The sequence below is a fragment of the Solanum tuberosum genome, unplaced genomic scaffold (genome assembly GCF_000226075.1).
Source record: "Solanum tuberosum cultivar DM 1-3 516 R44 unplaced genomic scaffold, SolTub_3.0 scf00040, whole genome shotgun sequence".
Taxonomy (NCBI): domain Eukaryota; kingdom Viridiplantae; phylum Streptophyta; class Magnoliopsida; order Solanales; family Solanaceae; genus Solanum; species Solanum tuberosum.
This window is the reverse complement of record NW_006238964.1, coordinates 1,214,044-1,235,313: the sequence shown is the minus strand read 5'-3', so window position 1 is coordinate 1,235,313 and position 21,270 is coordinate 1,214,044. Positions and strand designations below refer to the sequence as shown.

At 31.4% G+C, this 21,270-nt stretch overlaps 2 protein-coding genes across 3 annotated transcripts; both read right to left on the bottom strand.

The window, feature by feature from the left end:
- Window positions 1–5,417: 5,417 nt before the first annotated feature.
- Window positions 5,418–8,600, bottom strand: LOC102585450 (protein indeterminate-domain 7-like). 2 transcript variants are annotated; one of them, XM_006342914.2, is made up of 4 exons: window positions 7,962–8,600; window positions 7,422–7,708; window positions 6,916–7,312; window positions 5,418–6,681 (listed from the first exon to the last, which is right to left on the bottom strand). In XM_006342914.2, the coding sequence occupies exons 2-4, from the start codon at window positions 7,663–7,665 to the stop codon at window positions 5,697–5,699; spliced, it is 1,626 nt and encodes a 541-aa protein (XP_006342976.1). In that variant the 5' UTR covers window positions 7,666–7,708; window positions 7,962–8,600; the 3' UTR covers window positions 5,418–5,696. The 2 variants fall into 2 exon arrangements, with proteins under 2 accessions (XP_006342976.1, XP_006342975.1); XM_006342913.2 differs by having other exon boundaries at window positions 7,972–8,600.
- A 6,277-nt stretch (window positions 8,601–14,877) lies between these two features.
- LOC102584695 (putative hydrolase C777.06c) lies at window positions 14,878–19,878 on the bottom strand. The gene is made up of 12 exons (XM_006342909.2): window positions 19,593–19,878; window positions 19,352–19,479; window positions 19,133–19,245; window positions 18,809–18,850; window positions 17,756–17,811; window positions 17,541–17,617; window positions 16,854–16,973; window positions 16,087–16,163; window positions 15,926–15,989; window positions 15,770–15,820; window positions 15,602–15,650; window positions 14,878–15,337 (listed from the first exon to the last, which is right to left on the bottom strand). The coding sequence occupies exons 1-12, from the start codon at window positions 19,750–19,752 to the stop codon at window positions 15,219–15,221; spliced, it is 1,056 nt and encodes a 351-aa protein (XP_006342971.1). The 5' UTR covers window positions 19,753–19,878; the 3' UTR covers window positions 14,878–15,218.
- Window positions 19,879–21,270: the final 1,392 nt, after the last annotated feature.

The following is a 21,270-nucleotide window of genomic DNA, read 5'->3' as shown; positions in this document are numbered from 1 at the left end:
CAATTAGTAGGTTAACAAACCAATCAATAATAACATAACCGATCACCAATAACATATTAATCATGAAACATATTTACTTGCTAATTTGACAAGAAAACATAAGAAACTATTTATTTATTTATTTAGCCATTTTGATAAGGATGAATTAATAAAATTAATGATCTAATATCAAATTTTAATAAGAGATTTGAAACCTTTTTAAATTTAGCTACACATATTAATGTTTTCAAATTGACAAAGATTATTAATTTAAGCTAGTAACATGTTAGTGATTTATTTACAATACATTATTTTGGATCTTAATATAAAAAACTTAAATTTACTAATATAAAGATTTCAATAATTTAATTTAAACTTCTAAAATGATTCTATTATTAAATTTTAGTATAGAAGTAATTCATATCGTACTTGTCAACTTCTGCAAACTCCTTTAGTATAAAAGTAAAATGTAATATTTATCAATAATTATTCGTAAATTAAAAGGAATTTTAATTCGTTGATGTTAGTTATAATTATGAGTAGAGTTTAATTTGAGGGTAATGATAAATATATGAAAAGGTCTTTTGCTTTTTTCCTTTTCAAGTACTTTATTTCCTTAGTTTTCAAAAGCTCTATGATTAGAGGTTGCAACAAATAACAAAAAAGATAGATTTTGATGAATTATTTAGCACTAAGGGGGCATGTACATTTCAATATCTGTTTAAAAAGTGAAAAGATGATTGGAAATCCAAGATTTGTAATTATTATTATTCTTTTTTTTGGTTAACAATTATTACTATTATTCACATAAGAAGGGACCATGATGTATCATCTTTACTCTTTACAAGACTTGAACACAACAACATTGATAAAGGTCAACTTGATTAATTATAGCATAAAGAAGTACAGGTTAACTAATTTCACTTAACAAATGAAAATTTACTAAACTATTACAATTACAAACAATTCTTATGTACTTCCTCTATACTATTTTTTTTATGACCATCGTGCTTCAATTGACTTTCACGCACTATCTTTGCAGGTAACTTTGTCCATCAATGTTAGAACAAATGAAAATAATCACCTAGTGTTTTTGTCTGTTGGAATACAAATTCGAGACTAATAACTCCCAACTACTTTATTAACCACTAAATAATTTCTTTTTATTTTTAAAATATTAGGAGTCATTAGCTGTTAATTTACAGTATTTGTCACGTGGTTTACAAATATTATACTAATTTTTATTTGTAAAAAATTAAATAATCTATATATACCTAAATTTGTGTAAATATTTTTTTACAAAAAATTAGACAGAGAAAAAGAGAACTTTTGAAAGTTGACAGGGAAGAAGGATAGTAACAAGACCAATTTTGACTGGTGGTTGGTTGGGAATCGGGACGTTGGCTAACTTGGGAGTTGGGACTTCATCATAGTGTGCACTCACAGGCGGATGTTTTATTTCCGTAAAGTTAGTTTGATTTAGCACGAAATATCTTTTTAATTTTTATTTTGTAATTTATGATTTAAAATAAGTGATAGATATTTATGTGACTATAAATCATTTCATAAGGATAAAATGTATATTTTACAGTAAAATTATTATTTAATATAAAATATGTGTCGTTCTTTTTATGACGGACTAAAAAGAGAAGTAACCAAACTAGAAAAGAAATTGCATCACATCAATTTGGGGGGAGGAATGGTGTACTACTCGCTCCGTCCACTTTTAATTACCATTATTTCCTTTTTTAGAATCAACTATAAGAACTTTAACTAACATTTTATGATGTAATTTTTTATTATTAATATGTAAAAAAATACAATTTATATTATTTTTTATATTATTTTTAAATATCTAATTTTTTATTTAAAATATCAAATTAACTTGTAAAAAATGTAGAAACAAGGTGACTGACAGAAAATGACACGAGATATAACTTCATTATAACAAGTCTTTATATAACTTGTCTTTCTTCATTAACAATAAAACGACGGGTGCCTAACTGCCTATGTCATTTCCATATTCACTAAATAATATTATTTTATTCGTCTCAATTTATATGATAATAATGGTATAAAAATAAAAAATTTAAATTAAGAATTTATGAAATTGGTATATTAATTAATAATTAATATTATAGCAAGTGGGCATCTAAAGAATGTTATGTTGACATAATGCCGGTAGTCAATTGGTAGAGTCACTTTCAGTCTTAGCTTGATTCCACTAATTAATATTACCATAATTCATTTATTACATGTTATAGGAGATCCATGTTATAGCCAGCCACTTTTATATTTTACACATGCATGCAGTTTATATATATATTTAAAAAATCGTTATTTTTCTACTGAAAAATGTTCAGTGAATTATTTTTAGTTTTGTATTGAGAATTTATTTTCCACAATTCATTTATTGAATGAGCCAATTCGATGAGAATGAAGAGGAAAAATAATGTTCTGTATAACAAATTTTTTATTGATTCGTGATGGAAAAAGTTTCGTTCCGAATAGTTTTGTATAGTCATATATACTTTAATCATGCTCTATTAATTTGTGATGTTGCTTATATACACACATACACGTGCACGGGAATGAAATTGTAATTATTAATCTAGTGTTTGCAATTTAACTTTTCATTTACGTTACACCATGCATAAATCAATATCTCAATTGCATAATCAATGCAACTTAATTGATGAAATCATATTACTATTACTTTATTGTTCCAAAACAATTATGATCTAAAACAAGTAATAGGGACTCCGGGCCTATTTTATAACTTTTTTTAAATAAAAAATGTCTGTAGACCCAATTAGAATATAATTGCTTCGTTAATAGATTCAAATTTGCATAACCAAGGAATTTCTTCGTGCGGGGTCGTGAGCTATATTGTGGAGATAAGGGTTGCTCGCCTCTATACGATTTGGCTTTGTTATTGCTCATGAATGATTTTCATTAGTATCAGAGCAGGATCCATTCTAATTTTCATTTTGATGGCGGGTTTCGAAGAGAGACAACCTAATGTATGCAAAATGATGCCTAAATCACCAATCTGCAAAGCAAGCTTTATTCAGTTAGTTCTTTTCATTTATATTTATACGTTAAAATATCAATTTAATAGGTGTTTAGTAAAATTTTCATATTAAAATAATATTACGTGATATCACTTTTACTAACGTGCATCTTCCTTTTTGGTGCCCTCATTGTCTTCAAATTAAAGTTTTTTTTTTTTTTGATTGCACAGTATAGCCCGCAGCATGGTTAAAACATGCGTGGGGGTGTGTGGTACAATGACACGGGCGAAGTGGCATGGATATGTGCTTTGTGTTGTGACATTAGACTGGCTGGTGAAAGTAAGGTAAAGGGTAGATAGTACACTCAAAAAGAAAAGTAGTACTCTCTCCGTTCAATAATAGTTGTTCATTATAGTAAAAAAAGTTGTTTAATAATATTTGTTCAATTTAAAAAATTAAGAGATAATTTATCTTTTGTGTCTATTTTAATCTTGCTATTAAACACTATTACTATTTATCATCTAATACATTTCTCAAAACATTAAATTTAATAAAATCAAACTATTAACAGCCTTTTGTATGGGCGTCAAAATTGATCCCACCTTGGGATTGAAGCTGCCCACATTGCACCCCACGTCAGGGGTCAAACAGCATCTCTTTTCCCTTTACCTAATTTTCTATATATATAAATCAACCACCCTTGCACTTGATGCACCTGTCTCCTCGAAGCGAATCCAGGATTTTGAGACGAAGGTACACTGTTATAAAAAGATTGATCTATAATATAAATTTAATTGGTTTGATATTTAGGTTCTTACTATTAAAAATCGTTAAAATTTTAAAATTATAGGTCTAAAATTAATTATCAATTACCACTTAGAGAAGTGTTATCTAATTTTAGAAAGAAAAATAAAATAAGATAAATATAAAATTCAAATTTCTAACCTCGCAGAGAGAGGAACACCCAGTCATAATTGCATTATGTGATACTTCACGTGTGGGTTCACACATCTATAGTTCAATATTTTTTAAAAATATAACACTACTATATATGATCTCGAGAGGGGACCATGGATTCACGTGAATCCGGTGATCCCCTTAGATACGCCTCTGTCAGTCTCCTTATAATATCCAATATACGTTTAATTATTATTTTCAATTTTTTGTTAAAGAATACTAATGACTAATATCCCTCCGTTCTAGTCAAGTTGAAGTTGACGATATGAATAGTCACTTTTTTTTTTTTTTTTTTCATATAAGCTCATTTCGTAAAATAAATAAAATTGACAATATGTGATTTTTGGCCCGCTAGCCTCGTCCCTTTTAACACGTTTACTCGTCATAGTTTCATACCTTTGAAACGGTGCACTTTGCAAGTTGACACAAAATATATTTAAACCATCTCAATCATCCTTTTAACAATTGTGGTCGTTTTTAAAACAATTAATGTGGCCGTCATGCAATGAGAAAAATATTTACACAATAAAAGATAATTACACATAAATTTACATAACAAGTACTAATCGATAGCAACATGACTAATCTACTCTAATTAATAGGTTTCACTATGGGACCTGATTTCGTAAAAAGAATCAACATAAATATGTACTAGTATAAAATATGCATATCCATAACTTTTTAGATCGATAAGCCACATGCCCAAATATTCATCTTACTTAAATGCTAATTATTCTAATCAAATGAATCCAATGCTAGTTTCATTTGGTACCACCAACCGTACATGCAACTATAATTTACTATAGCAAAGACAAATTTTCATGCTGGTATATATAAGCTAAGGTCCTTTAAATGGTAAAAGATGGTCAATTTGAATTGAAATTAAGAATATCCATATATATACTATGTCATAAAGAATGGTTTGTGCTGGTCGTTTACATGTGCCTCACCAACTCGACAACAAGTATAATTGAAAATTTTGTCCTATATTATACATGCTTATGCAGAACCCACTTCCAACTTATAAAATTATACTCCGATCTTCCGATCATTTTTACTTATTCATTATACTAAAAATCAATCACGGTCATATATATTTAATAAATATAACAAACCGGCTGGCCGGTCATCGACCCCTACTTATTATATGTCTTTACGAATTGCAATAAATGATACTACGTAATAAAGTACATATTAATTGCTTATTATTAAAATTATAAAGAGCATGAGTTCGTTATCAACTGAATTTGAATTTAATTTGGATGTCACTATCTAAAAGAGTTCATACAAACATGCTTTCACAGCATACCATTTATAAGATGATGAACAAAATCAATATAGAAAAGAGTGCAGTAACGTGGTCCAAGTACTTAAACACAACAAACACTACAAATTTATATATATATATATATCAGATGATGAACTATCACATTAAATAAATTCGATGAATGAAAGTGCAAAAAAAGATATTCTAAAGACAAAAATCCTTCCATGAATTTAATTTTTACTCATCCTAGTGCTTCAGAATGCACTATTTTTGTATAAAAATGTCACTATCCATAACAACTGGGTAACAACAAAAGAGACTATCTACTAGGCTAGGGTTTTTCTTCCCAGTTCTAGCTAGCTAGCTATCTCTTTATTCTGAGCAAAACAAAGCATACTAGTAATACAGATCTAACAATTACAGACATAATTGATCAGCAAGGGGAGAAAAAGAACCTGCATTTTGCGGTAAAATTGTACTTAACTTTGCCATGTTTTGTGATTTTGCGATTGATTTTCGTTCGGAGTGTACTTAACTAGACCAGCTATGTTGAAAATGTCGCTATGAGAAAGAGGTCTTAAGCCTAAGAAATCTTTGGTCATATCATCGTTACCACCGCCATTTTCGTTTTTCGGATTCAAAATGCTAAATGGATCGTCGAAATTCGATCCTTCAAATCCTGTAGGATTAGCGGATGAGTACGAATTCATCATATCCTGAAGAGAAGGAGTGGGATGAGGTGCAGTTGATAATGGGATTGTAACAGGAGCAATAACAGCAGAGGGATTAGCAGCTTTATTCCCATATGAAGCCAAGCTATTGAAAAAACCAGTGGTGAGGTCTTCACGTGAAGACAAATTGAGTCCAAAATCTGTAGTGTTGCTAACAGACACAGCAGCAGTAGCAGTAGCAGACACGTGAATTTGGTGGGGTCTCATCAGCATGGCTGGGCCTGGGCCTGATGAAACTGCAGAAACAGTACTCGCTTTGTTACTCATGGTCGCACCCATCTGAGCTGCCTTCTGCAACAACGCAGTTGCAGAAATATGTGGAGAGGCCATTGCTCCAGATGTAGGTCCGGATAGACTAGGGTTAGGGTTCATAAAGCCGCCTTGTTGGTGGTGGTGGCTCTGCGTGTAGTCCTGATCACTGAACCTAGATGATTGAAAGATCGATGAACTTAGGTCAATAGGGTGTGGTTGTGGAGGACCAGGTCCAGGACCACCACCACCTCCAACCAATAGCCATGGCGGAATCTCAGGCCTCAAATTGAAACCAGTTTGTTGCTCTTTCTTCAAGGAAAATGTAACTGGAATTTCATGGTTAAATGGTTGAAACTGAAAATTCATTTGAGATGTCGAAGAACCAGCTTGAGATGGGAGAATTGGATTTCCTGTTATCGCTCTTGCACTTTCTTCCGCTAATGCATCGCAAAATGCTCTGTGAGTTATGAAACTATCCCTCCTGAAAAAATGCAAATAAATATATTCAGTGCTTAACTTCTTCTTCCGCCATTGACGACCTTGAGAATCCAAAAAGTAGAATTCAAATTTAAATTTGAGATATATTAAAGAGGATGAAGAGGAGAGAGAATACTACTACTATCTGACTAGACTCTATGGTGTTTTTTTTTCATGATTCGTCTTCATATGCTTTTGGAAAATACTGTATATATGAATGATTTCCATTGTTAGTTACCTTGAAAAAAGCGTTCCACAGTCACATCTATACTCTTTGGTACCACAAGTTTTGGAGTGAGCTTTCCAGTCAGATTGAACTGCATAACGCTTTGAACATTTCTCACATTTCCACTTCTTCTCTCCATGTTTTCTACAAAAGTGTTTTTTGATTCCAGTGAGATCTCCAAGAGCTCTTGCTGGGTCATGATGAACACAGCTGGTTTCTGGGCAAACATACACTTTTTTTCTTATTTCTTTGCTTGTTCTTTGCTTGAGCTTCCATGGTAAGTTGTGTCCTCTTCTGTGAAGCTGCAGATTCTGATCTCTTTGAAATCCTTTGTTACAGATTTCACAAACAAATCTATTGGTTGCCATTAGTGTCTTTGGTGACAAAGCTATCACTTCAGCTTCTGGGTCTGTTACCACATGATTGGTCCCAAAAAGGGGAAAAGAAAAAGTTGAAAGGATTTCATAACCAAAAAGAAAGCATATAAGAAAAGTAGTTCAAAAGCTTTGAATTCAAACCTGGATTCCCAGGTTGATTTCTCTTCTTCTTGATTTGTTGTGCAGGTTGAGTTTGTTGATTTGGAGGAGCAAAGTTATACTGATGATGAGGATAAATATTATTATTATTATTATTATTATTATCATTTCGATTCGAAGAAGATACACTTGCTTCACCAGATGCAGAAGTTAAATTGGACATGTTCTCCTCCATAACAACAACAGGTACTTGAGCTTGTTGATTCATTAAATCCTTCATCATCATCTTCTTGATCTCTTTCGTCTCGCTCTTCAAGCTAATCTACCAACTGATTTTGATAAAGAGACTTTTCAAGACACTCATATATATAAATATAGCTAGTCATGATGGGGAGAAGCAAAGATCTTTCCTTAAAACAAGTATGAGTAAGAAAGATATAAATATGTTAAGAGATCTAAAGACAAAACAAACCTAGAAAAAGATAAAGTAGATGATATATATAATGGATAAAACAAGAACACTAAATTGGTTTCATTGAGACTTGTTTGAACCTGAAAAAAGAAAAGAATAAAAGGAAACACCTTCAACTACCTCTCTAGTCTTGTGGTTTCTTCTTCCTTTGGCATCAACCCAACAAACAAATCTTGTTTTTTCCAAACCCCAAACAAAAGAAGAAGAGAAAGAAAGAAGCCTGTTTTTTCTTTCAAGTTTCCAATGGATATATAATCAGCTTGCTAAAATCAAGAAAATCCAATAATAAACATGCATATAAGAACAAATAATAAAACTGGACCAAATTTCTTACAACTGTTAAGAAAGAGAAAGAGATTTGGATGAGAAGAGGGAATCCTCTCTGTAATCCTCTCCACAAGAAAGAAAGAAAGAGACCACCCTACGGCTAACTCTGACGTGCACTTTCTGTCTTTTCTTTTGTTCTCTTCTCAAACCCCAGAAACAAAGAAATTAAAAAAAAAATCTCATCTTTCTTTATTGTATTACTAATAATTCTGCCTTTTAACAAAGTCTCAAATTAAAAAAAAATCACTATCCTTCCTTCTCTCATCAAAAAGCAAACCATGTAAAAAGAGTATGTGATTTTGTATTTATAAAGATTTGAGATTTGGAAAGGTTTGATTTAAACATCATTGGTACACACACCAGTAGACCCCTTTTCTCAAATGCAACTTTCTACAGTATTATTTTTACTGTGATATGATTGAGTAATTGATTAACTCTTAATTATACTACTAAGTAACACAGACACCAGTGTTGTCTAAAAGTTTACTATTTTTTCCCTTCATTTCTTTACAAGTAGCTTCCCCTTTTTTCCACCTTTCATTTCATTAATCATTCAACCTTAATTTTATTTTATTTTTGAAAGACAAACTTTGCAGAAATTTCTGACATTATGCAGTCTATTCTAATTTTTAAAAATTTAACAAGTAAAGAAATGGAAATAGTGACCTCTGCCTAAACTTTGGCGTATTAATTTTAGCAGGCGAAGGTGACTAAAGAAAAAAAATTCTCACTATTTAAAATAAACCATTGAAATTGTTGTCTATAAATCAATTCACATTTCAATTATTTTCTCTTTAACTTCCGAGTCAGCTTTTGAATACCTCGATTAATCCCTCGTGATATCTGACACCACCTACGAGAATAGGAAGAATCACATGGTGTTATTATTTTTTTGGAAGAATTTTGAATATGAGACCATAAAAGGGAGACTTTTTTAAAAAGCAAACTAATTAAAGCGATGGACTAGTATCTCTTTTGTGGATGACTTGATTTTGTTTTAGATTTTTAAATCCATTATTCTGTTTCCCATTTAAATGTGTAAATTTACAGAACTGTAACAAAAAAATTTAATTGGAAAACATATTGATGATGAACATTTTCGAAAGCAGTGTCTTCACGGATCCCAATTAGGGGAGAAAGTAATACAGCTATCAACCTGAAAAACTGGGTAACTTTCTGGGGGTAAAAAGACTTTACACTGAAAAATATTGTGGTTTCACGGGCTAACAATGTTTATATAAATTAACCTGCACTATCCAGTGCTTATAGTCAGTTTTCACAGTTAAGGTTCACGTATATTCTATCCTCATAAAACTTTATTTTATAAAATTACATATGATTCGTGGTTGTTGGCAACAATAACATAATCAAGATTTTTGTTAATAATAATATATTGAATGTAATTTTATAATTGAGGTCTCTCCTGAAAGAGAATATGTAGGCAACATCGCAAGCTTAACCCCAACTGCCCGCCCAGCCACATTGTGGAAGTAGAGTTTATCAAAATTTTCTGCAAGTAAAACATATAAAAATTAAGTATGGAAAAGCACTGAATTTAATATCTCAAAATTAAAACTGAATTTGTTTCTTTCTGTCGACATCCTGCAATGTACTATAGGTAACTACTGTAGCAAATGCATGTATTATTTCTCTTGTATTTTTTTATATTTGTTCAACTCAATTTGTTGTGAAAATATATTTTCTCTCTCTTGTTAGTGATAGCATTTTTGCTTTAAAGTAGATAAATGACCCATTTATCCACGTGTCAAAAAGTTAATGGAGCCTTACACACCTTTTGTTGGTTGAGCCTCCACCTGATAAAAAATTTCACTACTGTATACTAATTTAATTTTAATGATATCATTTTCGAGTTATTCAGCATTAATAAAGAAAGTAATTAAAAGCAAACAATACATTTATTAAAAAATGAAAGAAAGTATTGTCTTATTAGGTAGTGTTCAGATTAAAAAATATATATCCACAGTTTACGAGGAAAAAAATGTATGGTAAAGTATAATAAAATAATAGTATTGTTTTTGTCATTTTCTTGTTTATTCCTCAATGATTTAGTTTTGGAAATGGGATTCTGCTCTACCCAAAGTATCAGACATGCTCTCCCAGCTCATCTCTCACTTTTAAAAAAATAAAATAATAATACTATACTGTATGATCTGCTTTTATTTTATAAAAAAACAATATAGTTTAAAAAGGTAATCAGAAAATATATATACTAAGAGAAAAAAAAAACTCTAATGTGAGCTCTTAGAGTGCTACTCGTGTTGTTCTCCACAAGTCTCTTTTTTAGATTCCATTATTAATTTACCATCAAAATAGAGATCTCTTAGCTATTCATGCATGCATCTGAGTATAGGGACAGAGCTGACTCAATAAGATTGGGGGCCTAAATCAAAATTTAAAGAAGGGGCTCTAATATTTTGTTTTTTCATCATATATACTTTTATTTGAAATTTACTTTTCTAGCTTTTTTAGATGCGAAATCATTAGTTACTGTTTTATAATCGATTTGTTTTAATAAGATTTAATCAATTTTAGTTTCGAAAAACTTCTTTCAACTGAGGCAACGGTTAGAGAAACTGTTAACATTATTCTATAAGCAATATGTGTATTTGAAAGAGAATCAAGTCTTTTTATTTGATTGCGTATTTTCATTTGATAATTATCTTCTACATGTATTATTTCTCTTAACACTTTCAATTCAAAAAATAAATTTAAATCATCAATAACATAATAACTATTATGTGTTAAAGATCAAGTTTAAGACAATGATTTTTGAATTTTCATCATCTAGTGATCTCAATTTACCACTAAATAAGAAAAAAAACACTATTTTCATATGCTTCAATTGGTTCAAATCTATTTTGAAGTGAAAAAAATAGCTTAATCTACTCTCTCTCTCTCTCTCTCTCTCTCTATATATATATATATATATATATAGTTTCAAGGGACTTTATGATTTCGTTATCAATATTTTCATCAAATTGTTTTTTACGAAATTCAAGTTCTACATTCATTTCATATGCAATTTCCTTATGCCTTAGTAGAAATCATAACACTCATAGTACATATAATTTTTTTTTTAAAAAATAACATTCATAAGTAATTATTATTTTTAAATAATGGGGGCCCTAAAAATATAGGGCCCAAAGCGATTGCTTTAGTGGCCTAGGGGTTAAGACGGTCCTGATAGGGATAGTAATGAGGCTGTGCGGGTGGGTGGTGAGGTGGATTTAAGGTTATGCGGGAGTGGGCCAATCTCTAAGTTATATATATATATATAATTTTAGGCTTTTTTAGTACAACTTTCATTTCATTTTAAGTGATTTTCTAGCCTTTTTAAATTGTGTCAAAGTATGTTATTTTTAAGAAATAAAAAAGTTATTATTTTCTTTTACTTCTTTACATTCCTGAGAAAGCTTCTAAAACTTTATTACATTTTCAGTGCATATGTCAAAGAATCTTTTAATAAAATAATCAACTTAATGAATGTTATTGATTAATTGAGTCATGGCTTTCATGAAAACAAAGTATCTATAGCTAAGTTCTTTTAAAAAATATGAGAATTTGTTATCTTAAAAATAATAGTACATATCATCTGCTTTACAGGTAAAGCAATCTATGAGTATATAATTAAACAAAATCTACGCTGACGACATATTATAATGTAAACTAAAACATTAAATCGAAGATAGTTTGTAAGCAGAGAAGTAGGGAATTCCAACCAAATGAGCATAAGTATTGATAACGTTTAGGTAGAGAACGTTTTACCCCACATGAGTTTATCCCGTATAAATCTAAATTCAAATTCAAATTAATCGAATCAATAAAATTTACAAATCAGCTAGTTAAAACAAATTAGTAATACAGTATATTCACAGAGAAAATCACGAGGAGGCATAGAAGTGGGTCCGATCCAAAGCTAAAATGATTGAGCAATTAGAGGACCTACTTAAAAAGCAGAGCAGTATGTAGTCATATTATGCATGACAGCAAGAGAAGAGAAGACGATATTTCACCCGTTCACTTTTATTTATTTTATAATTTAAAAATTCAATTTTTACTTTTAATAAATTAAAAAAAGATTTTTTATTACCTTAATTACTTTTCAAGATTTAAAAATATAAAGTAATTAGGAATGTGTAAAAATGAAAGTAAACGAGTAAAAATAAACGGAAAAAGTAGAAAAGAAACTAAAGAGAGTAGGACTGTCATGTTGCGTTGAGAGACAATTCGAGTTTCGCAGAAGGAGTTAGGAAAGAACTGCATACAGACAATTCCAATAACCCATCGATAACAATGTGTACATCACCCTTACCATTCTACCTTTTTCAAAATAGTAACATTAAATTATACACATCGATAATATAAAAAAAATAAGATTTATATATAACTAGGTTCTTTAAAAGCATATTTAATTGCAAGTAAATCAGCTTAAAATGTAGGATTACAATTGATAATAAGTCAAATTACTTGCTTCAAGTTGCAACAGATAAAACCGACTTGAGAAATGATGTCATGTAAGATTTTCTTATATTGATGATATAAATATATAACAGAAACTAATAGTATTATTAGTTTTAACCTATAGTTCATCAGTCCTTTGCTTCCTTTCTATTTCATTTAGTTACGAGCAAGCTGAAGTGCATTGCAAAGATTTGTACCCCCAATAAGAAATTTAACACACTAAAGACATATCTAGAATTTGTACTACTATGTTTAAATTTATATGACTCAATTTTTTTTTAATCGGTTAGATATTCAATATTTTATTCATATTGAATTTTACTTATTTAGAAAAAGTCCATGAAAGTGAACTTTTCTATTTAACAATTTAATTATTTTAAGAATAATTTCTGGAACATGATGAAATCTTTTTATTTTTCTTAAATTCATACTGAATCGATTATATTAATATAAATTGAGAATAAAGAAAATATTTTTTTTAAAAATGAAATAAAATTCAAAGCGTGTGGTCAAGGAAATTGCAGTAGAAGTCTAGAGAGGAAACTGATGTGGGGACCAACAGTAGACGTGGCCCATGCCGTATTCCACATTTCAAACCCCATGCAAATTGCGTCCGTATACTGTTCTTGTCCACGCTTAGCTTGAAGAATAATAAAATTGGTTAAACAAAATAAAATTTAAATTGTTAAGTAATGAAATCATTATTATCATCTTAAGTAGTATGTTTAAAAAAAAGAACGTTTTTCTCCGTTTTTTATAATTTTTTAATTCAACTTTTCACATGACATAGTTTAAACCATAAGATTAAGAGTCTATTTGGATTAGCTTAAAGAAAATAACTTTTAAATTAAAAAAATAAAAAGTAGGGAGAGTCCAATATTTAATTTTTAATTTTGTCACATTCTCAAAAGCTAAAAATGACTTAAAAATAGGTTTGACCAACTTTTAAACCAATCTTCTTTATTTTCATAAATTGTATGTTAAATTAAAATCAGACAAACAAACTAAAACTAAATCGAAAAGAACTGTATTTTAGCCTTTACATTATTTACTAGCCAATAATTGATTGGGAAAACTAAAGAACCCTAACAAACTTAAAATTTAAAGCAAACGTGGTAATATTATAAATAAAATATTAGCGCCACCTCTTTTATTATTATATCCCAAGTTTCGATAGGTTTGCATGAACTTCCTAATAGATTGTAACAATCCTTTTATATATGCTATTTAATTTACACCTTATGACAAAAATATGGTGATTGATAAGAGTTCAATAATGAAGAATAGGTCACAATTTGAAGAAAAAAGGTTTTACTTGTTACTGCGGACTTACCTTCAAGTTGACCAGCTTTGTAGCTCATGCTTATTAAAAAGAGTAGTCCCATACTCAATTATTTCCGTATATAAGATGTTGACTCCAACTTACAGAGAAGAAAATTGTCATTTGCCTTGGCTGCTCATTTTCAACTTTTCCACACCGTCCATTTGTTATTTATCTTTTTCTAATATTTGGTCCTTTTTCTTCACCCCACAAAATTTCTATTTGTTCCACTCTTTTCAATTCTCAAGGCATGTTAAAACTTGAAAAGACCACGATACGATTCCTTTCATACCACACTCCAAGAAATTTGCTACTTATATATAATTTTTTAAAGTTTGGAAAAAGAAAGATAATTGCAAGGTGCTAGAATGTCATTGAAAAGGAGAAGTATTTATGTTACTATTTGTTGTTTCTTATACTTGATTATCGCAATATGCTTTGTCATGCTTTCTAGTATTTTGTTTTCCATTTCCTCATTTCTTTTTTCAATTTACTTTGAATTGTTTTTCCTAAATCGAGGGTCTATCAGAATAAAAAACCTCTCTACCTCCTAAGATAGGATAAGGTTTGAGTGCTTTCTACTTTCACCAGAACCCACTCATGAGATTACACTAGGTATATTGTTGTTCCTTAGTATGTCATAAAAACAGGGGTGGAGCTAGGGGAATCATGATGTTCATCTGAACACCTTTGCCAGAAAATTATATTGTATATTCAAGTCAATTATTATTTCTTTATGTACACTAAACGTCAAACCCCATTAACTTCTTATATATTTAATTCTTCATATTTTGAATTTCCGTGAAGACACACATAGGAGACAAGAGTCAAGACCATGTTGATCAGTGAGTGCACAGTAAAAGAAACACAAAGAAGATGAAATAATTCAAAATATATACTGTTGAAAATAATATTCATATTGAATTTGCAGTCTTCATCCACCGTCACAAAGAAATAATGATCGTGGATGCAATTGTATTTTGGCGTTTGCCAGCTGCTGACTTAAAATCCTATATCAGTCTTAGGATACAAATAACATCTCCAATTTGTGCTTGTAAATTGTTTTTGGTAAACAAAGTCCAACTATTTTCTTTCAACATAATTGAAACTAAAATATGCATATGCAAGAATTAGTGGGAACTTCACATTGGCCCCAAAGAATTGTTGATGCAAAATCCTGAATGATCTTCATTTATTCAGAAAGAATAGTCAGGTTTGTCGAATCAAACCTGAAAGCTTACAAGCTCACGGGTACTCGAAGCCCATCATAGCTAAGTTGCACATCGATGCCTTCTGTTTCCCTCAGTTTCAGTAGCCTTTCCGTTACTACTTCATGATCCATAAGATGCATCATGCCTTCAATTCACATCAAAACATGCACTCGTTAGCTGTGAAGTTCATGATGTGCATCAAATTTCAATTACTATTTGATGTATCAGCATTATAATATTGGTATTCACCAAGTAATTCATATAACTGTAGTGTAAAAATCTTCCTCAAAGATAAATCATAGCTCTGGTATTTGAAGATTTACTATGGTCTAAAAGCCACAAGATGAATACTGAAAGCCTAGCCTATATGTACAGAAGTAAAATAGAAAAAAAGAACAAACCAACATACCAGTAAAAAGCGTTCTTTTTGGTTTGATTTTCCGCACTTCCTCCAGAGCCTTCAGTTGTTATTATGGAAATGTCAATGACAGAATGTATATTTATTCAACTGTTAAAAGCTCTCGATACCACTGCCCTCAAGCCAGCCCAAAAAAGATAAAAAAAAATTAGAGCTCACCCTTGGAAGTCCAAAATGTGTTGCAGAAGATCTATCTGGTCGCAAAGCATCCTAAAAATGTGAGAAGACATTGGTTAGTTGGTTTAGCATTTAACATTAACCAATTGCTGGATAAAGGATAGCAGAGTTCAAAGGATTAGAGAGAGAAAGACCAACCATGATAAGGAGTTCACAGTCCTGTAGAAGTGGGTAAGTTTCTTCTGGTATATCACTTACATCGCTAGGAAAGGCAGGTTGGGGTAGGAGAGAAGGAAAACGTTAGTGGCTCAGGTTCAGGCCTGCTGAGGAAAACTTCAAAATCAGAGAATAAGGTTTACCTGATATAACATGTATTCCCGAATCGAAAACCCAAAGAACGATAACCGGAACCATGCCACACTGGTAAAGGAATTACCTACTAGGGACCATGGGAACCATTAGGCATGATAATAAACAAAGCCATGATAACTAACCATTTCAACTTATAATGCACAAATAATCAGTAGACCGATGGAAGGATTAACCAAATTGTGAAATACAGAACGATAACTACAGAAAGGCCAAGTGCACACCTTGTACAGCATATTAGTGTTGTACAATTTCTCTATCCATATAGCAAGTATATAGGTAACAGGTAAGCATGAGTTTTCTTAAACAATGGACTACTGTTTTCATATCCTTGTGTAAGTTATTAACCACGGATTCATGACAGTGGTAAATTTTTTGCCTCTCACTGCACCCTCCCTAAGATGCTACTCTCATTAGGACTTTGAGCAATTGGAAATTAAATGCATTCCAGTTGCTACCGGTCAGGCGGTCACAACAATTTAGATCTTAAATCAAAGTCTACACTTTACAGTTTCATTGCCAAGTACTCATGTTTTGATGTAAAAGGATTACCTATACATTTTTTAGTAAGAAGCTAGGATTCCAGCCAAACAATAAGTGCAAAAATATGATCCCCAATAAAACAAGAGGGTCAAAAAAATCACTTACGTTGGGAAACAGTTGCTATAGACATAGTAGCACATCCTTTAGCAATCAAATATTTGCAAAGGTACTAATGAGTCCAACTAAATCAACTAGTAGAGTAAGAAGCCTCAACCTTAAGATCATGTACAATGAATGGATCTTCCTTTATGATGTTAAATTGCAACTCTGAGACTGCAGCTCCTGGGATGATATCACTTTTGTCTATCAAATAATAGTGAGTTTTCTTCATCACCTATAAATGAAAGAACAATTTGCAAATTCTGAGCTAATAAAAATAACATTTTCTGGAGCAAGTTGCTATCTCAGAGTGGCAAAAGAATACTAGTGAACTATAAAAAAATATATAGTAACTTCTGAGAAATTCCAGCCAGTAGCTGAAAATAAAAATCCTTCAGCAGAAGGACATGATTCAATATTTAATGATTGTTGGATAGTCCCTTCAACCTAGCTTAGTACTTCAATAACTATGTATCATCGTGCATTCTTGCAACCTGGTTGTCATATATATAGAATCTGCAAGTCGAATCTTTTTAGCTAGGACAAGTTCTTTGTTTATTTATAAGTTTCCTTGAACTTGCACTGCAATTTGCTCAGTAATACAAAGTAACACATGACTAAGGTATTAGCTATCAAGAAAATGATAAAGGCTGAATGAATTCAGTTCTGCAATCACTCAGCTAACCAAGAGATGCTAAAAATGAGATGATGCATTATCATTTAGTGGCACCAATGTTTGTATCTGTAGCTTCATGATGAAATATCAAGCACTGCATCTAATGAATTTCAGAAGAACTCAGACCTCAAAGTCACGACTGGCCACATAAATAGGAATAGAAGGCTGGACATTGTTAGTCCAATCGCGAAGATCATCCATACCTGCAGGAGTGTGTGCACTTTGCTTAGATATAGAGAGAAAGGACAACTTTTTGGGGGTAGGGGGGTAGGGTGCACAGAATGGACAGGAAAAGACATATCCACATTGCACTAAGCATCACAAGTGATTTTATCAGAGACCTCCAATTGCATCAGCATGAGAATGAGTAATAATGACCGCGTCAATTGTTCTTATCCTGACACAGAAAAACTAGACACGAGTAAGTCATACGGATCATAAGCAACAAGTTATGAAGTTTTTTACTTTAAAGGGGCAGAAAGCCAATACTTCAAAGTATCTAATTCATGAAAGGGAAAAACAGAAGGAAACAGTTAATCCTAGAAGAATAACACTGAAATTCTGTTGTCTCGACCATTTAACTTAGCAAGTTCAAAATCCTCTTCAAACTATATCTCGGAACAAGTTTATAATTCCAACCTCACCTACTGATTCTCTCTTGTACTCTTCACACACTCAATAGGTCATGAAAAGCTTCTGTCAGAAAAGCAAATAATGGAAAGAAGGATGACATGGGAAGAAGTTCATAGGCACTATTAGCAGAACTTCACCAGAAAATGTATTAAATGAAGTTTTCCTAGATACAAGTATGTCCCACTCACATGGAATGGAACAATAAAGCCATTTTGAAATATTTGTTTTTTCCTTTTGATAAGCAAAATAGGAACCAGATAAATAATCTTTTAAGAGAGTTATAAACCTTTTAATCAAAACCTAATGGTCCACAGGGCAGTAACATCCCATTTCAACATGCTTGTAAAAGCAAACACTTTCATCACTCGAAGACATCACACAAATATCATGACAGATTCAACCAAAAAACCTATGTAACATACGGTAGCTGATCTATTGATGTGGTTACAAAAGAATTCTACTACGCGATGACGTGGAGCAGCATCAAAATAATCACAATTATTCATAACATGTGTAGGTTCATAGTTATCTACTTCCCTAACAAGATCCTCAAGGAAAAAAAGTACTACTAGCAGTAGAGTGAGTTTCCCAAGACTGGAATCTAGGAGGTTGACGCATGTAGCTTTAACTTGTTTGCACAAAAAAATTCTCTTCTTGCTTCATACTAGCAGCAGCTGAAGTTTATCCATTTAAAACACATCATACCATATATATTCAGAGTAAAACAAAGTAACATATGAAGTCAAGTGGAAGTGGCTTACCCATAAGCGGGAAACCATTGCATAGCACTATGGTAGAAGAACCTGGATCGCACAAAGAGAAATGCTCTTAGACAATAAGGAACTAGAATCTAATGATTTTTGTTTTCCCCACAATCTATATATTTATTTGGAAAACTTTTGGGGTAACCCAACATGAAGCTACGTAAGCATTTAGTTGAATCAGGATTAACTAAGTTTACTGAACAAACAAAATACTACCCCATTCCGAATTAAACAACATCAGTAAGATTATGAGTTATCTCAGAACTAACAGAAACACAAACGCATTCACAAAAAAATATGATCTAAAAGTCTCTAACATACTTGCCAACATCTATAAGAAAGTTACGATTGCCGGAGGGCCTGGAGTGGCGAATAAGGATGCTGGTGTTCAGTCTCCTATTTCTGCTACCCGGTTCGGCAGCTTTTGAGCACACCTGTAATAGAACATTAACAAATCCATATAGTCTAACCACTTATTGTAATTCGAAAAACTACACTAAAACACAAACAAGGATGCTGTATTAGGTTTCTCAGGCTTACAGGGCACGTCTTCAAGGGGTTAGTGAGACAGCTCACTCGTGGAATTCCTTCACTTGTTCCTGTTCCCAAAAACATTAGCTCAGATTGATTTGCAGATACCTCAGCTCCATTCTGAGAATTTGCAGAACCTGTAACATGATTAAAATTACTACCGACGTATGTGAAGAATCTAATGAACTATACTACCGTTAAAATGATCAAAACTTAGCGAAATTTATTGAAAATTTGGGAAGATACTTACTAGAATGAAGAGAAGCTGTGACGATTGGTTTGAATCGAGAAAAACTTTTTCTAGATATGGAGATTGAATTGTTATTGGTGAAAGAAAATTGGCGAGTGAAACGAGTGATAGAGAAGAGTGAATGGGAAGGAGGACGAACAATTCCGAGAAACACCGCCATTTTGGCTTGTGATTTTGCAGTTCCGATGTAACTCCGGTAGCTAAACTCCTCGCTCCGGTTTCGTTTCAACTGTTAGATTTGTAAGAACAAAACGGTTGCAAACGAAAAATACAGGCTGGGTCAGGAGTTTGGAGTTTCGTCGATATGTGGGCTCAGCCTCAATTCTCGTTCTGGGCCGGTCCTATTAGACAAAGTCGGGAAAATTTGGGAGGAGACACTTTTAAAGTAGTTGTTTAAAATATAATCAGAATTTTAGAAGTATTTAAAACATAACCAATAGTTGATTATAACATGTTTGAACCATCTGATAAGTGGTTCATCTTGGCTTCCACTTAACACACGTTCGAAGCATCTTAATCTTGCTTTTCCTACTTGTCTACCATCAAAATTAACTTTTTACCGTGTATCTTTTCCTCCTCTAATATTTGTTTGTTTATGATCTTCATTTGAATTTTGAATGGCTAACTTTTAAAGTTAAATTGAATTAATATTACTTTATTTTTGAAATCTAGTTAGACATTCTAGAAACTAGACTGAAGTCATTATATATATTATTATTATTACTACCTCCGTCCACTTTTAATTGTCATGCGATAAGTACTTTGACTAACATTATATGATGTAGTTTTTCATCATATTGATATCCAAAAAATTGCAATTTGTAGTATTTTTCGTATAGTTTTTGAATATCTAAATTTTTAGTTTAAAATATTGAACTAATGTAATCAAATTTAACTTTAAAAATTAGTCAAATTGACTTTCGAAAAGCGCAACATGAAAATAATCTAATTTTAGTTCTAAATATTAGTTAACGTGATTCTCGAGAAGAGAAAAATATCATATAATTGACACGAAGAAATATTAAATGGTGCCCTGGTGGTTGGTGATGGAATGATTTTCACTCAGTGTGTAGAATTCCTTGCAGTAAAAATGGTGCATTTTCTATAGTGGCCCTGCATTATCTGAATACTTTTTTTCAATTCAAAGTGAAGTAAAGGTAAATAGTCTATTCCTAGTTCAAGCTACTTCAGAGGATTCAACACGTTAAAACTTTAAAGCAAAAATATTAGAAAAGGGGACTTTATTTAATAAGCTCAGCCAATAATTCAACTAGTTTGTCATGACCAGTTGGGCACCTTCACGCTCAGAAGCGAATCTAGAATTTAGAATTTATAGGTTTGAATTTGAAATTTTATCACAACCTATTTCCTGTTCCAAATCTATAAATATATGTATTATTCTTTGAAATTAAACACATATACAAGATATGAGTCAAAGTTATTAGATTCAGATAACTTGCAAGGCTATAACAATCATATACATAATTTTTTGTAAGCATTATCAATATTTAAAGAAATGTAAAAAAAATAATGAATAAATCACTATGATAATAAATGATATCAAACTTTATATATGTTTATACCTAGTATTATCTTTTTTGCTTAGTATATGAATATGAATATAATATATACGGCAAAACTTTTGATTAAGCGATGTCTCGTAACACCACTTGAAGCA

Excerpts from the sequence above, each read along its gene's own strand:
- LOC102584695 (XM_006342909.2), bottom strand. The coding sequence starts at position 19,752 with ATGGCGGTGTTTCTCGGAATTGTTCGTCCTCCTTCCCATTCACTCTTC. Across the intron at positions 16,974-17,540 it reads TGGCCAGTCGTGACTTTGAG|GTGATGAAGAAAACTCACTA; the intron begins GTCTGAGTTCTT and ends TTTCATTTATAG. Across the intron at positions 15,651-15,769 it reads CACATTTTGGACTTCCAAGG|GCTCTGGAGGAAGTGCGGAA; the intron begins GTGAGCTCTAAT and ends TAACAACTGAAG.
- LOC102585450 (XM_006342914.2), bottom strand. The coding sequence starts at position 7,665 with ATGATGATGAAGGATTTAATGAATCAACAAGCTCAAGTACCTGTTGTT. Across the intron at positions 7,313-7,421 it reads AAATCAACCTGGGAATCCAG|ACCCAGAAGCTGAAGTGATA; the intron begins GTTTGAATTCAA and ends ATGTGGTAACAG. Across the intron at positions 6,682-6,915 it reads TGTGGAACGCTTTTTTCAAG|GAGGGATAGTTTCATAACTC; the intron begins GTAACTAACAAT and ends GCATTTTTTCAG.